Below are 17,951 nucleotides of genomic sequence, written 5' to 3' on the forward strand. Positions count from 1 at the left end.
CAAGACTCTTGCCAGGTGAATGTGGCTTGAAACCAGTCTCAAGTTCAATTCTAAAGGGAAAAAGATTTTGTCCCAGAGCAGGGCAGGGTGTCTCAAAGAGTAGGGTGCAGGTCACAGGATACCTGCGTGGCAACCACGGGGGGCATCTTTTTCTTTAATACAAGAGCCTCAATTCTAGACTGGTTAGATCTAGAGATTCCGAGGCTACGAGGCCAGAAATGCACATTTTACACAGCACCCCACATGCTCTTTGAAAACCACAGTTGGATGGTATATACTTTTTCTAAACCGCCTTGGCCTTGGCTGCTGCTTTTTCTCCCCCCTCCATCCACTGGAGTCTGGCACCAACCTCCTTGCTCCTTTCTGCGCACCCGGTCCCCCCTCCCTCCCCCCCCAAGCTCCCCGCAAATGGCCAAAGCCACGGTGTGAGGCAATCCCTCTGCCCTTGACCCCTTCCTTTGCGCAGCGAGTGATGGCATTTTTATCTCCCAATGATGAAGTACAGCCTTCAGACGGGGGGCATTTAAGACACAGCACATGCAGCTGGTCGTGGCCACAGCTGCAGGACCCAGAGGCAGACCTTGCTGGCTCGGGAAGGGGGTAGAAGCAACCCTTGAGAGCAGTGGCCACAGCAGCAGTGGCAGCCGCACCGCCACCCCACCTGTCTCCCACTGCCTGGAAACAATGCTCCTGGCGACGTTCAAGCTGTGTGCTGGGAGCTCCTACAGACACGTCCGCAACATGAAGGGTGAGCTCCCGGGCCGCGGGGAGGCCATGTGGCTACGGCGACTGGGGGGCGGGGCCACTCCGCGCTCAGCTCACTGTGCCTCTTGCCTGGTGAGCAGGTGAGCAAGTCTCTAACCTTCTGGACCTCCCTTTTCCCATGTGAACCATTGACCTGGATACTTAGATGCCTACGTCCCTTCTGGATTCTGTCACTTGTGCTGTCCTCTCTGGGGCTCCAATCGTTCTTAAATTCTTCCTGACTTTGCCTGGATTGGCACCAAGGGCGCCAGGAGTCATAGCCACAGTGGCCGGGGTGGGAGCAGTGTTGGCAAGCCTGAGACATCACGGGCAGGGAAGAGGGGGGGAAGAAAAAGAAAGCGGGGAAGGCTCAGAGGAGCAAGGTAAAGAGAGAAAATGAGTGCAGCAGGAAGTCTCGCTACCATCCTACCAGGAGGCAGAGCTAGTTAAGGAAGTCAGCTTTGATAGAGCTAATCAGGAGCCAAGATCATTTGAGTCAGTCCCCTGCAGTCATTGAAGGGTACACAAACCAATCTAAAGTCCTTTCCAATTACCCTGGATTGAACTGGCTTCCATTGTTTATTTTTAATTTATTTATTTTGAGAGAAAGAGAGAGAGCAGGCATGTGACCAGGAGAGAGGCAGAGGAGAGAGAGAATCCCAAGCAGGCCCTGCACTGTCAGCATGGATCCCAGTGCAGGGCTTGAACTCACTGTGAGATCATGACCTGAGCCAAAACCAAAACTGACTGAGCCACCCAGGCGCCCCTGGCTTCTGTTTAGAAGGAACCCGTGCTTGGAAGACCTGGACCAGCAGTAGAGCTGTTCTCACTAGATCAACAAGACTCCCCTCACTCGGACCCCAGTGGTACACTGAGCAGTCACTCATGCAAAGGACCCCAGCTACTGACAGCCACACAGGCCTCAGGGGCTGGGGGGTCTTTCATTCTCCTTCCACAGAAGGATCTTTCTGGTTGTGTGACAGAGCTTCTCTCCCTTTCAAGAAGGAAACTGCAGCAGGCTCGGGTGCCGCCCCCACCTCCACGCAGCACCAGGCCTGGCCAGCCCAGCCCAGATGGAAGGCAGGCTCTGGGCGGCCCAAAGGCGGCCTGGCGCAGAGTGACCACCCTGGGTGGAAAGGTGACCTGGCTCTCGTTCAGATCCCACTAGGGATCTGTGTTCCTGAGCAAGTCACCTCCCTCTCCATGTGTTTCCTCATCTGTGCCAAAATGAAGGGGTGAGACCATCTCGCTCTAAGGGGATTCCTCTGTCCAACGCAACAATATCCCCCCCTCTCGGCAGGGCTGAGGCACCAAGCTGTGCTCGCCATCGGCCAGGAGCTGAATCGGAGGGCACTGGGGGGCCCGACCCCGGGGGCGTGGATTAACCAGGTTCGGCGTCGGAGTTCTCTGCTTGGTAAGTGGCTGATGCTTCTAGGCTTGTGCCAGTGGTAGGAGCTTGTGTACACCACTCCGTGCACAACCCCACGTCCCCCTTACTAGCCCTAAGCTGCCCTTTCTCACTCACTTTGAGGGGGTGGGACCGAGGTTCCTAAAGGCCACACCCCCTGTCGGCTGTAGCTGTGTGTCTAACTTCACCTGCAGGCCAGGCTCTATGACTTTGGTCTTGGCTCTTCAGAGTAAAGAGCAGATCCAGACTGAACGGATGGAAGCAGGGGAGGGGGAGGCTAAGGAACCGGAAGCAAGCTCGGTCTCTCGTGGGCTGTGTATCCAGGCTCTCGGCTGGAAGACACTCTCTACAGCGACCAGGAGCTGGCCTATATCCAGCAGGGAGAGGAGGCCATGCAGAAGGCCCTGGGCATCCTCAGCAGCCAGGAGGGCTGGAAGAAGGAGAACCAGCAGGTGAGGGTGGTCCTCGAACCCACATGCCCAGTGAGGCACGTTGCCCTGTGGCCCACTGCCATCCTCAAGGCCATTCTCCCAATTCGCGCCTCATGCGGCAAGTGGTTTTCACCTGAATATTCTCCTTTCTCAAGAATACATCCTCAGGGGTGCCTGGGTGGCTCAGTAGGTTAAGCGTCTGACTTCAGCTCAGGTCATGATCTCACGGTTCGTGGGTTCGAGCCCCGCATCGGGCTCTGTGCTGACAGCTAGCTCAGAGCCTGGAGGCTGTTTCAGATTCTGTGTCTCCCTCTCTCTGACCCTCCCCTGCTCATGCTGTCTCTCTCTCTCTCTCAGAAATAAATAAAATATTAAAAAAAAAAAAAGAAGAATACATCCTCAGATGCTCCCTTCCCCCATCAAAGACGCCCTGGACACTTGTGCTTGCGAAGCACTGTGCCTGTGTCCTTCGTTACTCTCCCAACACACCGTACACCCAACTTGGCAGAGACCATGCACTAGGGGTTCTGCAGGCATTGGAGGCCTCGCCACCCTGGGTCAGAAGTGCCTGTGTGGGGGTGCAGTTCTGGTGTCTCCCGCCCTCTTCATGGCTGAGTTTGCCGGGGTGATCGGGGCTTGGCCGCAACAGGGCTGGGCGAGAATACAAATGGCCCAAGGCCGCCTGGAGTTCAAGCTCCCGAGCACTGTGCCCCAACTGGGAGCCAGTAACAAGGCGCATGTTCAAGGCCAATGACTCTATTGAGTGACTCTGGTGACTCTACCTTCACCAAAAATCCTGTGTGCTGCCCAATGCCCAAAGTTCAGGTAAACAAACCCTCTTCTCAAGTTCTGAGTTAGCAGACTACTAGTCTGGGAGTCTGGAAATCTGGGATCTAGGCCCTGCAGTGCCCTAAAGGTCTCAGAGCCTACATCCTTCTGGTGTAAAATGAGATACTGGACCAAAAATATCTTTAAGATCCCATCCAACACTGTGCATATGTAATGAGCTGGGTGTAGACCAGACTTTCCCATTTCCAATTTTGTTTTGCTCAGGAAATTTGAGCTAATGAGGTCAAGTAAGGGCCTTTTCGGTTGGACCTCTCCACATTTACCACCAAGAAGAAAAGGTCCAGAAGCAGGCAGGTTGCGTCTCAAGGCCTCAGCAGATGTAGGAGGCTCGTGGCGGGAAAGATGACCAATTGTCTTAGAAGTAATCTTAGGCTTCCTCGTGCTTAGTTCTTTGTGCCGTTCCCCTTCCTGCCTTGCCTGTCACTGCCTGCGTGCCCTAGGCTAGGAATATTTCTCTCTAACCTTATCCTGGAGTTCCATTTTTCTCCTCCACAGGCGAATGGGGACACGGTACTGAGTAAAGTGGTCCCCGACATGGGCAAGGTGTTCCGGCTGGAGGTGGTGGTGGACCAGCCCATGGAGAGGCTTTACGAAGAGCTTGTGGAGCGCATGGAAGCGATGGGAGAGTGGAACCCGAATGTCAAGGAGATCAAGGTGAGGAGAGTCCACGCGTGGGTGGCAGGAACCCGTGGGAGCCCAGTCTGAAAGGTGTGCCTAAGAGGCTGCAAGCCGTGGGTGGTGCCTGAGCATCAGCACTGGCTAATGACTTGGGCTCCCTGTGGCCCGGCAGGTCCTGCAGAAGATTGGGAAGGATACAGTCATCACCCATGAGTTGGCTGCAGAATCAGCAGGAAACCTCGTGGGGCCCCGGGACTTCGTGAGTGTGCGCTGTGCTAAGCGCCGAGGCTCCACCTGTGTGCTGGCCGGCATGGCCACACACTTCGGGGAGATGCCCGAGCAGAAAGGGGTCATCAGGTAATCTAGGCGATCACCCCACACCTCCCTTCCCTCATGCACGCTTGTGAGCATGTGCCCGCCAAGCGAGGGATGAATCCTCAGCTTCAAGAAACCAGTCCTTGGTCCCTACCTTCAACTGCCTTTTGCACAGAAATATGGAGGAAGACAAGTTTGGCCCTACCGACCTTCCCAGAAAGTTTAAGGACCTTAATCATTTTCCAAAACATGAGGTAGGGCTGAGGTGTAGCGGGTATGCTTAGGTACAACCCTACTGGCGATTAAGATGCAAGCCATGCCTTAGAACATAGGGGCTGTTTCCAAGGGGTCCCACCCATCCCCCCGGACCCTTTCCCTGGCATCCAGCAACTCCAAGCCACCACAGGGGCCCTGCAGGCTCCAGCTCCAGCCAGCTTCTGTTCCGGTGAGCTGGTAACCATGCCAACGGTTATATTTATCACCCTTGACCAAAAACATAGTTCTGGGACTTGGAAAAGTGTGGCTCGTATAACTAGTCAGCATAAAAGAGAATTCTGCCTTGTCCTTCTGACTTGACTTCTCTTCCTTTGCCAGAGGGGAGCACGGTCCCACTTGCATGGTGCTCCATCCCCTGGCTGGAAGTCCCTCGAAGACCAAACTCACCTGGCTGCTCAGCATTGACCTCAAGGTGAGGGGCACGAGAGATGGCTAGTGGGTAGGTGATGGGGAGGAAAACTGGCTCTTACTCTCCCCCACAGTCCTGCAAGGGACAGGAGAAATCCTCCATCTTGAGAAACAGACTGTTGGGAGAGGGAAGAGGCCTGAGTATCGGCCTGCTATCCCATCATCTCCAAAGACTACAATAGCTCCCTTCTACCTCAGACGAAATTTCAACTCTAGTTGCCAGTTTGGAAAGAAGGAAAGTTAGTTAGACCCCCAAAGGTAGGGTTGCCAGCTCAGGGGCACACCACTGACCTTTGTCTTGACAAAGTTCTGTGCTCCTTACACTGCCATGACACAGCAGGGCAGTAAGGCAGTCCTCCTGGTCAACTCCAAGGTCGCACCTACAAGCAGAGCTGGAAGACCAGGCCCCAAGCAATCCATGTTTGTGATAGGGTACAGACGTGCCTACAGTGGAGCATCTCCCACAAGATGGCCGAATTCTTCTATCTTCTACTCTAGGGATGGCTGCCGAAGACTGTCATCAACCAGGTCTTATCGCAGACCCAGGTGGACTTTGCCAACCACCTGCGCAAGCGCCTGGAGGCCAGCCCTGCTCCCAATGGGTGTTAAGGACCAGCCTGTGCTTCCCACTGTTCCCGGCTGCGCTGGCTTGCCTGCTCATCAGGGAGATCCCTGCCAGAAGCCTACAAGTCTGTTTAAAATCTTCATCCGGGGACTGGGGAACGGGGCTGGGGTGTACTTAGAGTAGGATGCTGGGACTGGCAAAATTTTAGGACCAAGAAAGTGGGGACAGAGCTGTTAAGAGAAAGAGCTTTCTAACTCGATTCAAGGATTAGCTGTGAAATGAAGGTGAAGGGCTCCAACATATTTGTAAAACTTCCTTCTGGGCTCTTACACATCTATTTAAAAACATCTTTATAAAATGGCTACTAGCTGACACAGGGCAGAGGGTGCGAAGTACAGGGACCAGGACCTCATGCTTGAGGGGCTCAAGAGCTCCATTCCCTGCAGGCAGTGTGTGTGGGGCTTCACAAAGGGACTCAGGCAACCATCTGCTCCTCTACCAAAATGGAAGAGCACTACACCAAAGACCAAGCAACTCCCCACAGCAGATGCATTCTAGAAATGTAGTCTATGTTTTCTTGATTGAAAAAAATACAAAACGAATTCAACTAGTTACCCTACTTCTTCCATGAGCACCAGTCAGAATAAAGAGTCGTAATTAAGACACAACCTTCAGTCTGCACCTGTTTAAAAATTCTACTCTTAAAAAAAAAAAAATCATTCTAGTAAATTGCAACTTCATGTCAAAGGAGTCCTGGACAAAGATTTTAATTAAACTAGATCCATTACCTCATTAAAAGGAGAAACTGCTGGGGACACAGGTCACTCAATTATTTAGAATCTGTTGCCAGGATCTTGCATAAATATTTAATTTCCATAATAAGCACATGCCTAAATCAATTTTTTAAAGTTTATGAAGAGAGAGAGAACAGGAGTGGCAGAGAGAGAATCCCAAGCAGACTCCACACTGTCAGCGCAGAGCCTGATGTGGGGCTTGAACTCACAGACTGCAAGATCATGACCTGGGGTATCAATAGTCGGATGCTTAACCGTCAGAACTACCCAGGTGCTTTAAGCCTAAATCAACTCTTACAAGGACTCTAGAGCTGGTAGCTGACAGGCACTGCAAGATGAAGAAGATGGCTGAGGATTGTTATTTATAGAATTAGAAGACAGGACAGTACCAAATGAGAGAATAAATGCTATTACTGAGATAAAGTTAAACAAAAACAAATTTTATTCTTTTCCTTTCTGTGAATGTTGACACCTAACAAGGGAACCAAATCTTTAAGGTTTACTTATTTGAGAGAGAGGGAGACTCCCAAGCAGGCTGGGCTCTGTGAAGGCAGAGGCTGACACGGGCCCCAAACTCACAAGCTGCAAGATCATGACCTGAACCGAAGTTTACACTTTACCAACTGAGCCACCCAGGCACCTTGGGAACCGAATCTTTAGTTTAGAGTCAATTATATCTGCTGCCAGCTTGGCTCGGGGCTGCCAACTGTGCGGCTTTTAACAGGTCAGTGTTATATACTATTTTGAGAGAAGGCCAAAAGAGGGAATATGGTGAGAGCAAGTCCCTCTTTCAAGATTCAGAGACTTTAATGCTTTCAAAATATAAACTGGGCTGGGATTACTTTGCTGAGAAGTGTGAGGAGGATGAAAAGCCAGCCATTCTAAGTTGTAACAGCACTGATGATTTAAACTGTCTGGAAACAGCTTCAGCTTATTAATTAAACAGATTAGCAGTTGTGGGAATGCTAATATTTATGGAGGTATTGAAATATATCTGATAGAAGTGTTTATTATTTATTCTTGTCTCATAGTCTATTTTTTAGCACGGGATCAAATTATGGTTTACCAGGGAACTTCAGAGGGAGAGGGGATAGCTGTAGGATTTCTAGAACAAATTATCCTTCACTCCCAGCTAAGGGAAAATGACTGTCTAAAGATATGTAAAGCAATACACACTCTGGTTTCAAAAACGAGCAGGCTGAAAGCAAGGAAATGGGCTTTCTCGCCACACACCAGTTTGGAGCTCGATTAAAATCTGCCTTCCTCAAACCGTGCAACTGTGCCTTTGAGGGGGCTGGGAGCCACTTTCCCGCTTGTTTAACTTTACGTTGGAATAAAATAAGTGGCCAGGGATGATATGCCCCTTGAGACCATTTTAGAGGACTCCACAGAGTGGGCCTTCTGTGAGCCCTTCAAATGAAACCTCTCAATACACACACACACACACACACACACACACACACACACACACTTTGAATATGAAGTATAAACAGGCAACATCATGACTTCTGTAACCTGATTTATGAAGATCCAATGTACAAAAATTTTATCAAATGTAGAGTAGGTGTACAAATAAAATACGTGGTAATTTATGTTACAAAGAATTTTCCTCCAGCTTCCTCCATAGGATGCTACCTTCATTCTCTTAAGAGTTCTTCAAACTCTGATGATCCAGCTTTCTAACCAAGTCTGCCCTTTAAGACCAGCCACGAATAAACAGGTGTCCAGCGGTGACAGGCTGAGCCTTCAGTCTACAATCGCACTGATTCTGTTAGGCTTCCTGTTAAGAGATGTTGAATGGCCAAGACAAATAGGCTGCATGGTTCTTTAGGAGACAAATTATCAGTCAAAGCTACCATGTTAAGATACCCATAGTCACTTGAAATTTGGGAAATTCCTGGGAGGCTGCATTGTCACTGACATATTAAAAAGTGGAACAGAAGGGGCACCTGGGTGGCTCAGTCAGTTAAGCATCCGACTTCGGCTCAGGTCATGATCTCACAGTTCATGGGTTCGAGCCCCACATCGGGCTCTGTGCTGACAGCTCAGAGCGTGGAACCTACTTCAGATTCCGTATCTCCTTCTCTCTCGGACCCTCCCCTGCTCATGCTGTCTCTCTCTCTCAGAAATAAACATTTAAAAAAAAAAAATTAAAAAGGGGAACAGGGAAACCATAAAGGGAGCTCAAGGGAAGGCTCATTCTTACATTCCAGTTTTTAGTATTCGGAATCATCACGTATTAAGAAGGGGAGTAAGGCAGGAAAACAATGTGCACACATTAGCACACACGCTCAAGGGAAATGCTGGAGGGACACCATTAACCCTTTTAAGCTCTTGTTCATCTCCATGAGGTGACTTTCACAGGAGAAAGAGGGTGGCTGAGCTGGTCAGGGAGAATGGAAGCAGGAGAGGGGTTGGGATAGAGCCAGACACCCGCCTCCTCCCCCAGTGCTGGCTCCCTTCCTCAGACTGCCCACACTGCTACCCCTGTCACCCAGAGGAAACCGCCCTGAAAGGGGAGCAGATGCCACACACACTTGAAGACAGGTTTTATTTGGGAAGAGTTTCTAATTGTTAAAGCTGCAAGCAAGTTCTTTTTTTCACAATTACAGTTCTAGATACCTAGTAGTTTCAGAGACCCCCATGTTCAAAACCACTTCAAAAGGAATAAAAGCCCACAGCAAAAGGAAAGACCTTTTAGCCCTGGAATGTACAGCACTGATTTCAGCTGTTCTCAGAAACAGGCCTACTACTTCCTTGGAAATCAGATGGGATGGAGTCAATGCCACAAAAGGAAAGGTCTTTAAATAAGTTAGCTCCTTGGATGAGATCATTCACTCGTTAGAAAATACAGGAAGGTAACGAGTCCCAGTTGGTGGGATGCGTGGCACAGCACCAGTTCACGGGGGGGTGGGGGGGACGTACGGGATCCTGGGGTCGGCAGCTGTTGGCATGTGGCACACAAAACAGAAGCAGTCACCAGAAGTGGGGAGAGTGCTGAAAAGCAGGGGAGTCTCTCCCAGTCTCACCCACACGTTTAAGCTGCTAACAGCACAGGCTGTGCCCTGTGGTATCTTTGGGAGAATGTTTGCAACAGTTAAAAAAACAAAAACAGGTCCCCCCTCCCCAATTCATTCCCCAGCAGGTCCTTGTCTGCAAAGAAAGAGGGACCTGGTCAGGGCTCCCATGGCGGACTCCGCCTCCCATCCACTTCTGTTTCCACATGATATAGGACATCAGCCAGGGTATGCTCCACCACAGCGCCCCAGCCCATGTCACTCATCTGCGGGAGGAGCAAGAAACAGAAAGGAGGTGATCAGAATCACTAGGGCAAGACGGAACAGAGATACCGAGGAAGCGCTGTGAATGTTACTCACAGGGCGGTAAGTGAGATCCTTTGGAGGATACTTGAAGCACGGTCCAAAGTTAATGGAAACCTGGAATAGTTCAATTCAAGCAGACAGGAGAAAACAGAAAACGAGTGAAAAAAAGTTTAACGTGACATGGGAACTTTCTGTTTTTAAATGTAGCTATGATATTCAGGGTATAAGTGGAACATATGATATAGATTACCAGTGCTAAAGGTGGTCAACACCCTAATGTCCATCAAAAATTAGGTAAATAAAGTACTTTTGTTGATTTTTGTTTATAACCTGAAGACTTCCTTATTTTACTTAAATGGGTGTTTACTGAGAGACTAAAAATACATGGAAATTTCCAGATATTACCTTTTCCAATTGCTTAAAAAAAGACAACAGAAAAACCCACAATAGGATCTGATTATAGTCCCCTTCATACTGGATCATATTAAATAACACCAAGCTGACCCCACATGTAGATACGTCACATCCTTTACACTGAACAATGACATTTACCGTACAGCACATTCAAAGTCAAAGTGTGGATGGGGCACCTGGGTGGCTCAGTCAGTTAAGCATCTGACTTTGGCTCAGGTCATGATCTCACAGTTCGTGGGGTTGAGCACCACATCGGGCTCTGTGCTGACAGCTAGCTCAGAGCCTGGAGGCTGCTTCAGATTCTGTGTCTCCCTCTCTCTCTGTCCCTTCCCTGCTCACACTGTCTCTCTCTCTCTCAGAAATAAATAAAAAACATTAAAACAAAACAAAACAAAACCAAAGTCAAAGTGTGGAGCACCCTAATTGCGCAATCTTTTAACTATCCAAGCAAATACTTCCTACGACACCCAACTGATTTTGGAACAATCAGTAACAACAGGAACACATTCCTGTGTCACTCTTAGGCTACTCAGTTTTCTTTCTAGAATTCACATCAACGGTCATCAATTACATCCATTCGCCTATTTCCCTCAAGCTCCATTCACAGGATGAACAGATGATACATACCGTGCAACTCTTATAGAGTGAGATGGCCGGAAAGTAAACCCCTTCAAAAATATCTTTGTAGGCCACACCTTGATTGACACCGTTTTTATAAAATATTATCTGAAACAAAAACCATGGTTTTACTTGAGAATTTAACAAAAGAACAAGCAAACTGAAGAACTCACTTGGAGAACCCTTTAGAAGTACCGCCACCGCGCCGGTAACAATGTCTTCTAAGAACAGCATACAGCTGGGGTAGTAACACCGTCTTCTTACATTTTTAGTGTATTTACATGCACTATTCTAGCAGGTCTTTAGGTTTTTCAGAGCAGATTTACATGCACCACATAAATGGTGGTCTTTAGGCTTATTTGCTTTGGAATTCCTACGTTACATGTACCAAAGCATTCTACTTTCTATTATTGGTCACACTGTCTGCTTAAAAAGCGACTGGTCTTCCACCACGTCTCAGAACCACACCTTCTTACGCCTACTTATCGTCCCCCTCCCTTGCATCAGATTCTCACTTCTGCATTTCTAGTTTGAAAATCTCTTCAGATCTTTCAAGCCTCTGAATCCTCACTTTCTTTGTCCTTTCTCTCTGGAAATTGTTCTGAATATCCTCTTTCAGTCACTACGTATGGGCTTCAGAAAAGACTCCTTTTTCTCAAGGAACTTTCTCTGCCTGTTCTTCCTAGCAGAGCGGTCTTGTACCGCTCTGGCTATATTATCTTTCGGTCCATTAACTGTTTCCCTTTACTATTTTCTCCCCTAAAAACAACTGGAACCCTACTTTATTTTCTCCTACATTAGCTGCTATTTCTGTCTCAGGTAGCGATCACAGCATTTTTAGGGAACAGTGTTTCTAGCTCAAAATTTTCTTCCACCCCTTCTCCCATTTTTGGCTAGTCTGTATTTTGGTAGGACTTTGGGCAGATGTGGTTCCAACAACCTCAGAAAGGGGAAGGAGGGAAAGTTCTAGAGGAACTGAATGAGCCATTACAGCTCCTGTCACCTCTGGGTCACACAGCAAGGTCCCCTCTTCTATGCAGTGTTCCTCCCTCTGTACTGGATACTTCCTCTGAGTAGAAGAAATAACTCTGACTTGCTTCCTCAATCGCATATGATCTCCTTATTCGACTGCTGCTTTTACCCTTTTCACTGTGGACTGTCCCTAAAAGAACACTGGTCACCCCACCGAGAGCGGCACGGCGCCACAAAAGAGCCATCCGGCCCCACGATCGCGGTAGCAGGAGAGGCAGCGCACTCCGCGGCTGGGAGCTCTCACCGCACAGACCCCTCCAGTCCCTTCTGCGCCTCACTTTCCTCGCTCTTATAATGAGGGGCTTGGTCCCAATCTTCAAAGTCTTCTAGTTCTGACATTTTTATGATCATGACTCACCAACTCACCTCACTATGGGGAGTCTGCTTTAGGCTCTTCTCTGCTTTATCCACAAAGTCTTTCTCCTCAAAATACAAATAACTCTTGAACTTTATCAAAGCCTTGAAAGCCAAGAGAGAAAGGGGAAAGAAAGGGAGAAAAAAGGAACATTGAAGCATCAGCTACATCATCATGAAAAAACAAAAACAAAAACAAAAGCCAGATACATACAAATAGCACCGAGTCTTTGTGTTTTACAACAGTAATTAAAAATCTATGTAGGGTTAGCTTTGCTAGATTTTAAACAACTGTGCTTCTTAAAAAGTACCAGAGGCGCATACCTGTTAAACATTTTCAAAGCAGGCCTTCACTAAGATTTATGAGGAAATATATACACATACATATATACTTTCACCACAACAAAAATACCTATTAAGTTAAAATTAATTCACAGTCCCTCCCCGTTCCCCCAGTAATCTCAGTGAGTGAAGAAATGACAAGTTTACTGGGCCTAAAATCTCCTATTCAAAAAAACATTTTTTTTGAGGGCCAATTCCTTCCTTCCTAGTTCCCTACCTGTTTCTCCTATAGGTGATCGCTGGGTCACCCCTTCCTTGCTGGTTCCCAAGAGCTAACTATTCACTCCCAGGGAGATACAGGACATTAATTTTTTTTAATTTTAATCCCTAGCACATACATATATTCAGTAAAAAAAAAAAAAATCAAATCAAGAGACCTACAAGAACATGAAATGAAAAATATTTCTCCTCTTCTACCCATGTCCCTCAATACTCAGTTTCCCTTTGCCAAAAGGGATCTCTGCTCCAGTGTCCTTGTATCCTTCCAGAAAGTCTAGGCATATTAAAATCTTCAAAATGAAAATCAAACGAAAAAGCCTACACCAGACAAAAAAACAAAGAAGCAAAAAGGACCAATACCACCCAATTTAAAGACCTACTCTAAAACTACAGTAACTAAGACAGTGTGGTACCGGCATAAAGGTCAATGAATAGATCAATGGACTAGAGAGCCCCAAAACTAAGTGTCTGCATTTTACTTATAAAATCATCTGATTTTGGGGCACGTGGGTGGCTCATCTGGTTAAGTGACTGACTTCGGCTCAGGTCATGATCTCATGGTTCATGGGTTCAGGCTCGTTGTCAGGCTCTGTGCTGACAGTGCAGAGCCTGAAGCCTGCTTCGGATTCTGTGTCTTCCTCTCTCTCTGCCCCTCCCCTTTCTCTCTCTCTCTCTCTTTCTCAAAATTAAACAAACATTAAAAAAAAAAAAAAAGGCAAAGGAAGACACCCAAAAAAGTCATCTGATTTTCACAAAGGGCACCTAAGAAATCAGGGAAGAACTTTTCAAAAAAGGATACCTATCCATGTGGAAAAAAAAAATTAACCTTCATCATCTCTACTTCACACCATATACAAAAAGGAATTCAAGGTGGATCAAAGATCTAAATGTAAAAGCTAAAATCATGTTTTCAAAGGAAAACATGGAAGAATATCTTCACGACTGGGTGGTAGGCACAGAATTATTAACTCACTGGGGCGCCTGGGTGGCTTAGTCGGTTAAGCGTCCGACTTTCACTTAGGTCATGATCTCACAGTTCGTGGGTTCGAGCCCCGCGTCAGGCTCTGTGCTGACTGCCAGCTCAGAGCCTGGAGCCTGTTTCAGAGTCTGTGTCTCCCTCTCTCTCTGACCCTCACCTGTTCACGCTGTCTCTCTCTATACTAGAAATAAAATGAAAATATTAAAAAAAAAAAAAAAAGAATTATTAACTCACATAAAGCTATATAACTATAAAAGAAAAATTTGACAGACTTGATAAAAATTAAAAACTTCAGTTCATCAGAAGACACCATTAAGAAAATGAATAGATAAGTCACATACTAGGAGAAAAAAAATTTTTAAGTCATTTTTTAATGTTTATTCATTTTTGAGAGAGAGAGAAATGAGCAGAGAAGGGGCAGAGGGAGAGGGGGACAGAGGATCCAAAGTGGGCTCTGTGCAGACAGCAGAGAGCTGGATGTGGGGCTCAAACTCAGGAACCGCGACATCATGACCTGAACTGATGTCGGATGCTCAATGGACTGAGCCACCTAGAAGCCCCCAAAAGTCATTTCTAACCAAGGACCATAATCCAGAATATCTTAAAAAAACTTCTACAACTCAATAAAAAGATAAAAATCTGATTATTTTAAAAAAGGCAAAATATCTGAAGCAAAACTTTACAAAAGAAAATAGATGAATGGCTAGTAGCACATGAAAACCTGCTCACCATCATTAGTCATCAAATAAATGCTCATTTTTTTTTTTAATTTTTTATTTATTTCTAGGAGAGAGAGAGAGAGAGCGTGAGCAGGGGAGGGTCAGAGAGAGAGGGAGATACAGACTCCGAAACAGGCTCCAGGCTCTGAGCTGGCAGTCAGGACAGAGCGCAACGCGGGGCTCGAACCCACGAACCGCGAGATCATGACCTAAGTGAAAGTCGGACACTCAACCGACTAAGCCACCCAGGCGCCCCAAAGAAATGCTCATTTAAACCACAACGGGACACTACTAGGCACCCGCCAAAATGGCTAAAATTAAGTTGAAAAACAAATGCTGACAAGGATGTAAAACAACTAAAATGATCTTACATCACAGGTGGGAGTGGAAAGTCTGTCAATTTCTTCTAAATCTAAATCTGTAACTACCCTATGACACAGTAATTCCATTTCTAGGTGCTGACCTAAAGAAATGAAACACGTTTACAAAGACATTTGTACAAGAATGTACATTGCAACTTTATTCATAATAGCCCCAAACGTGAAATAGCCCAAGTATCCATCAATAGGAAAATGAAACCATATAATCCAATAATTCCACTACAGGATATTTTCAAAAGATATATGGACCCTTATATTTAGTGAAGCATTATTTACAATAGCCAAATTATGGAAGTAACCCAAGTATCCAAACACAGATGAATGGGTGAAGGAAATATGGCATATACATACAATGGGATATTAGTCCTAAAAAATAAAATCCTGCCATTTGCAACAACATGAATGGATTTGGAGGGTATAATACTACGTGAAAGAAATCAGTCAGATAAAGACAAATACCATATGATTTCACTCATATGTGGAATTTAAGACACAAAAGAAATGAACAACAAAGAATAGAGACAAATCCAAAAAGACTCTTAACTCTAGAAAACAAACTGGTGGTCACCAGAGGGCAGGGTGGGGGGAGATGAGGAATGTATGAAATATGTGAAGGGGGAAAGCCAAAAACAAAAAAAGAAATATATGAAGGGGATTAACAGTATACTTATCATGATGAGCACTGAGTAATGTATGGAATTCTTTTTATTTTTAAGTTTGCCTGCCTGTTTGTTTGTTTATTCAGAGAGGAAGAAAGTGTGGGCCAGTGGGGAGGGGGAGAGGGAGGGAGGGGGAGGGGGAGAGGGAGAGGGAGGAGGGGAGAGGGAGGAGAGGGAGAGGGAGGGAGGGGGAGGGAGAGAGGGAGGGAGGGAGGGAGGGGGAGAGGGGGAGAGAGAGAGAGAGAGAGAGAGAGAGAGAGAGAGAGAGAGAGAGCAAACTGGGGAGTGGAAGAGAGAGGCAGAGAGAATCCCAGGCATAGAGCCTGGTGTGGGGCTCAAACTCACAAACTGTGAGATCATGACCTGAGCTGAAAGCAAGAACTAGATGCTTAACCGACTGAGCCACCCAGGCACCCCACTGGTGAGGTGTATTGATGGCTCTAATATTCTCTGAAGTGCATTAAAACAAGATGGATGGATGGGTGGGTGGAGAAATGAACAGATAATAAGTAAAAGGTAGAATTTAGGTGATTTGGTATTTGAACACTGACTTTAAAATTCTTTCGACTTTGTTACATCTAAAAAAATTTTTTTAATGTTTTATTTATTTTTGAGAGAGAGAGAGAGAGACAGCGTGAGCAGGGGAGGGTCAGAGAGAGAGGGAGACACAGACTCTGAAACAGGCTCCAGGCTCTGAGCTGGCAGTCAGCACAGAGCCCGACGCGGGGCTTGAACCCACTAACCATGAGATCATGACCTGAGCCGAAGTCGGAAGCTTAATCGACTGAGCCACCCAGGCGCCCCAACTTTACACCTAAAAACTTTCAAAATGGAATGTTAGAAAGAAGTATGCATGGTAGGTCAGCATTACAAGAGACCACTGGGCCCATAGGCACAGGCATATGTTGGTTGCAAAAGGTCTTGAAATCCAGGAATCTCTCAGGAAGACAAACTCACCTTATCTTTATAAGTATCGGGCAGTGATTTGGCTGTCTCTGTATCCTCAGGCAGATTGATATAGAATCCCAGGACGTCTCCCTGTCCATAGCCAGAAGAGTAGTGTTTGCCAATTGACTGGTGGAACTTGGTTCCCTTTTTGCTCCTCCACGAATAGCTAAATTTATCATAACCTAAGGGAGCCTGGAGGTTACCTATCCCAATAAAGAGATACGCAGGAAATCAAAAAGATTGTAAATCGACTCTGGTTTACTAAAAGAAAAAATTCGACTCCTTTTCATTTTATTTTTTTGGTCAGTTTTGCAAAATTGCTGACAAACTATTTCTCACAAGCAAAGAATTAAAAAATAATTCTAGGAATTGCAAACCACCCAATCCTTCCAGAGTGAATTGTGTGCCCTTAATCCAATAAGCCGAAAAGCTATGAAGCACAGCCAGACAGTCTATACCTTCCCACCTGCGGTGATGTCCTCACGATCGCTCCCACTTACCTAAGGGCTGGGACCAACCCAGTCTGGCAGCCGTGTCTGGTGGCATCTCATCCACTGTGATTTCAAAGTACCAGGCACCCTTCCGCACCCCATGAGAAGCCCGGACCATGGAGTAGCCCTTCTCGCCGACCACAGTCAGCCGGTCATCAGAGATCTTTAACTGGGGAGCTGCAGTGTGGAGATGAAAACACAGGCCGGCATCTTACTGGAGGCTCTTAGAGATGATTGCCACAAAACCCGGAGTCTCCTACACTCCAGTAAAACAAAGTAAAAAATCAGAAATACCAGAGCGGGGATCTGAAGTTCAGGCGTTTCAAAATCTCCACATAAGATACAGCCGAAGGAGAGAGGAAGAAAATGGAAGAAAGAGGTCAGATAACCTAGTTTCTATTAAATGTGATATTTGAGATTACAGGTTAGAATTAATTATTCTGGTCTACGACCATACCACCCTGAAAGCACCCAATCTCGTCTGATCTCAGAAGCTAAGCAGGGTCTGGCCTGGTTAGTACTTGGATGGGAGAATTAATTATTAATTAATTAATTACTTATTCATTTTTGAGAGAGACAGAGCAGGAGCAGGGGAGGGGCAGAGAGAGAGAGGGAGATAAAGAATCTGAAGCAGGCTCCAGGCTCTGAGCTGTCAGCACACACCCCAAAGTGGGGCTCGAGCCATGAACTGTGAGATCATGATCTGAGCAGAAGTCAGACACTTAACTGACTGAACTACCCGGGCGCCCCCTTCTGCCTTTTTTTTTTTTTCCTTTAAGTAAGTTTTAGGCCCAGCATGGGCTTGAACTCATGACCCTGGAATCAAGTCACATGCTCTACCTACTGAGCCACCCAGGCGACCCTGTGTAAACCATCCTTTAAACGACTTGATGGGGCGCCTGGGTGGCTTAGTCGGTTGAGCGTCCGACTTTCGCTTGGGTCATGATCTCGCGGTTCGTGGGTTTGAGCCCCGCGTCGGGCTCTGTGCTGACTGCCAGCTCAGAGCCTGGAACCTGTTTCAGTCTGTGACTCCCTCTCTCTCTGACCCTCCCCTGCTCACGCTGT

The 17,951-nt window shown here is 46.9% G+C and overlaps 2 protein-coding genes across 7 annotated transcripts in view; one reads left to right on the forward strand and one right to left on the reverse strand.

Annotated features, from left to right (window-relative positions):
- The first annotated feature begins 562 nt into the window (after positions 1-562).
- STAR (steroidogenic acute regulatory protein) lies at positions 563-6,282 on the forward strand. The gene is made up of 7 exons (XM_039242525.1): positions 563-748; positions 2,045-2,158; positions 2,477-2,604; positions 3,928-4,086; positions 4,223-4,407; positions 4,960-5,053; positions 5,548-6,282. The coding sequence occupies exons 1-7, from the start codon at positions 685-687 to the stop codon at positions 5,656-5,658; spliced, it is 855 nt and encodes a 284-aa protein (XP_039098456.1). The 5' UTR covers positions 563-684; the 3' UTR covers positions 5,659-6,282.
- A 2,658-nt stretch (positions 6,283-8,940) lies between these two features.
- Positions 8,941-17,951, reverse strand: part of ASH2L (ASH2 like, histone lysine methyltransferase complex subunit) — a 37,215-nt gene continuing 28,204 nt past the window's right edge. For all 6 annotated transcript variants that reach the window (XM_039242520.1, XM_039242518.1, XM_039242519.1 and 3 more), the window contains 6 exons: positions 16,896-17,063; positions 16,405-16,598; positions 12,162-12,254; positions 10,773-10,871; positions 9,786-9,845; positions 8,941-9,691 (listed from right to left, as the gene is read on the reverse strand). In XM_039242520.1, the coding sequence (XP_039098451.1) occupies positions 9,584-9,691; positions 9,786-9,845; positions 10,773-10,871; positions 12,162-12,254; positions 16,405-16,598; positions 16,896-17,063 (722 nt within the window). In that variant the 3' untranslated portion in view covers positions 8,941-9,583. The remainder of the gene's footprint in view (positions 9,692-9,785; positions 9,846-10,772; positions 10,872-12,161; positions 12,255-16,404; positions 16,599-16,895; positions 17,064-17,951) is intronic.

The sequence above is a fragment of the Hyaena hyaena genome, unplaced genomic scaffold (assembly GCF_003009895.1).
Source record: "Hyaena hyaena isolate Hyena2069 unplaced genomic scaffold, ASM300989v1 scaffold_215, whole genome shotgun sequence".
Taxonomy (NCBI): Eukaryota; Metazoa; Chordata; class Mammalia; order Carnivora; family Hyaenidae; genus Hyaena; species Hyaena hyaena.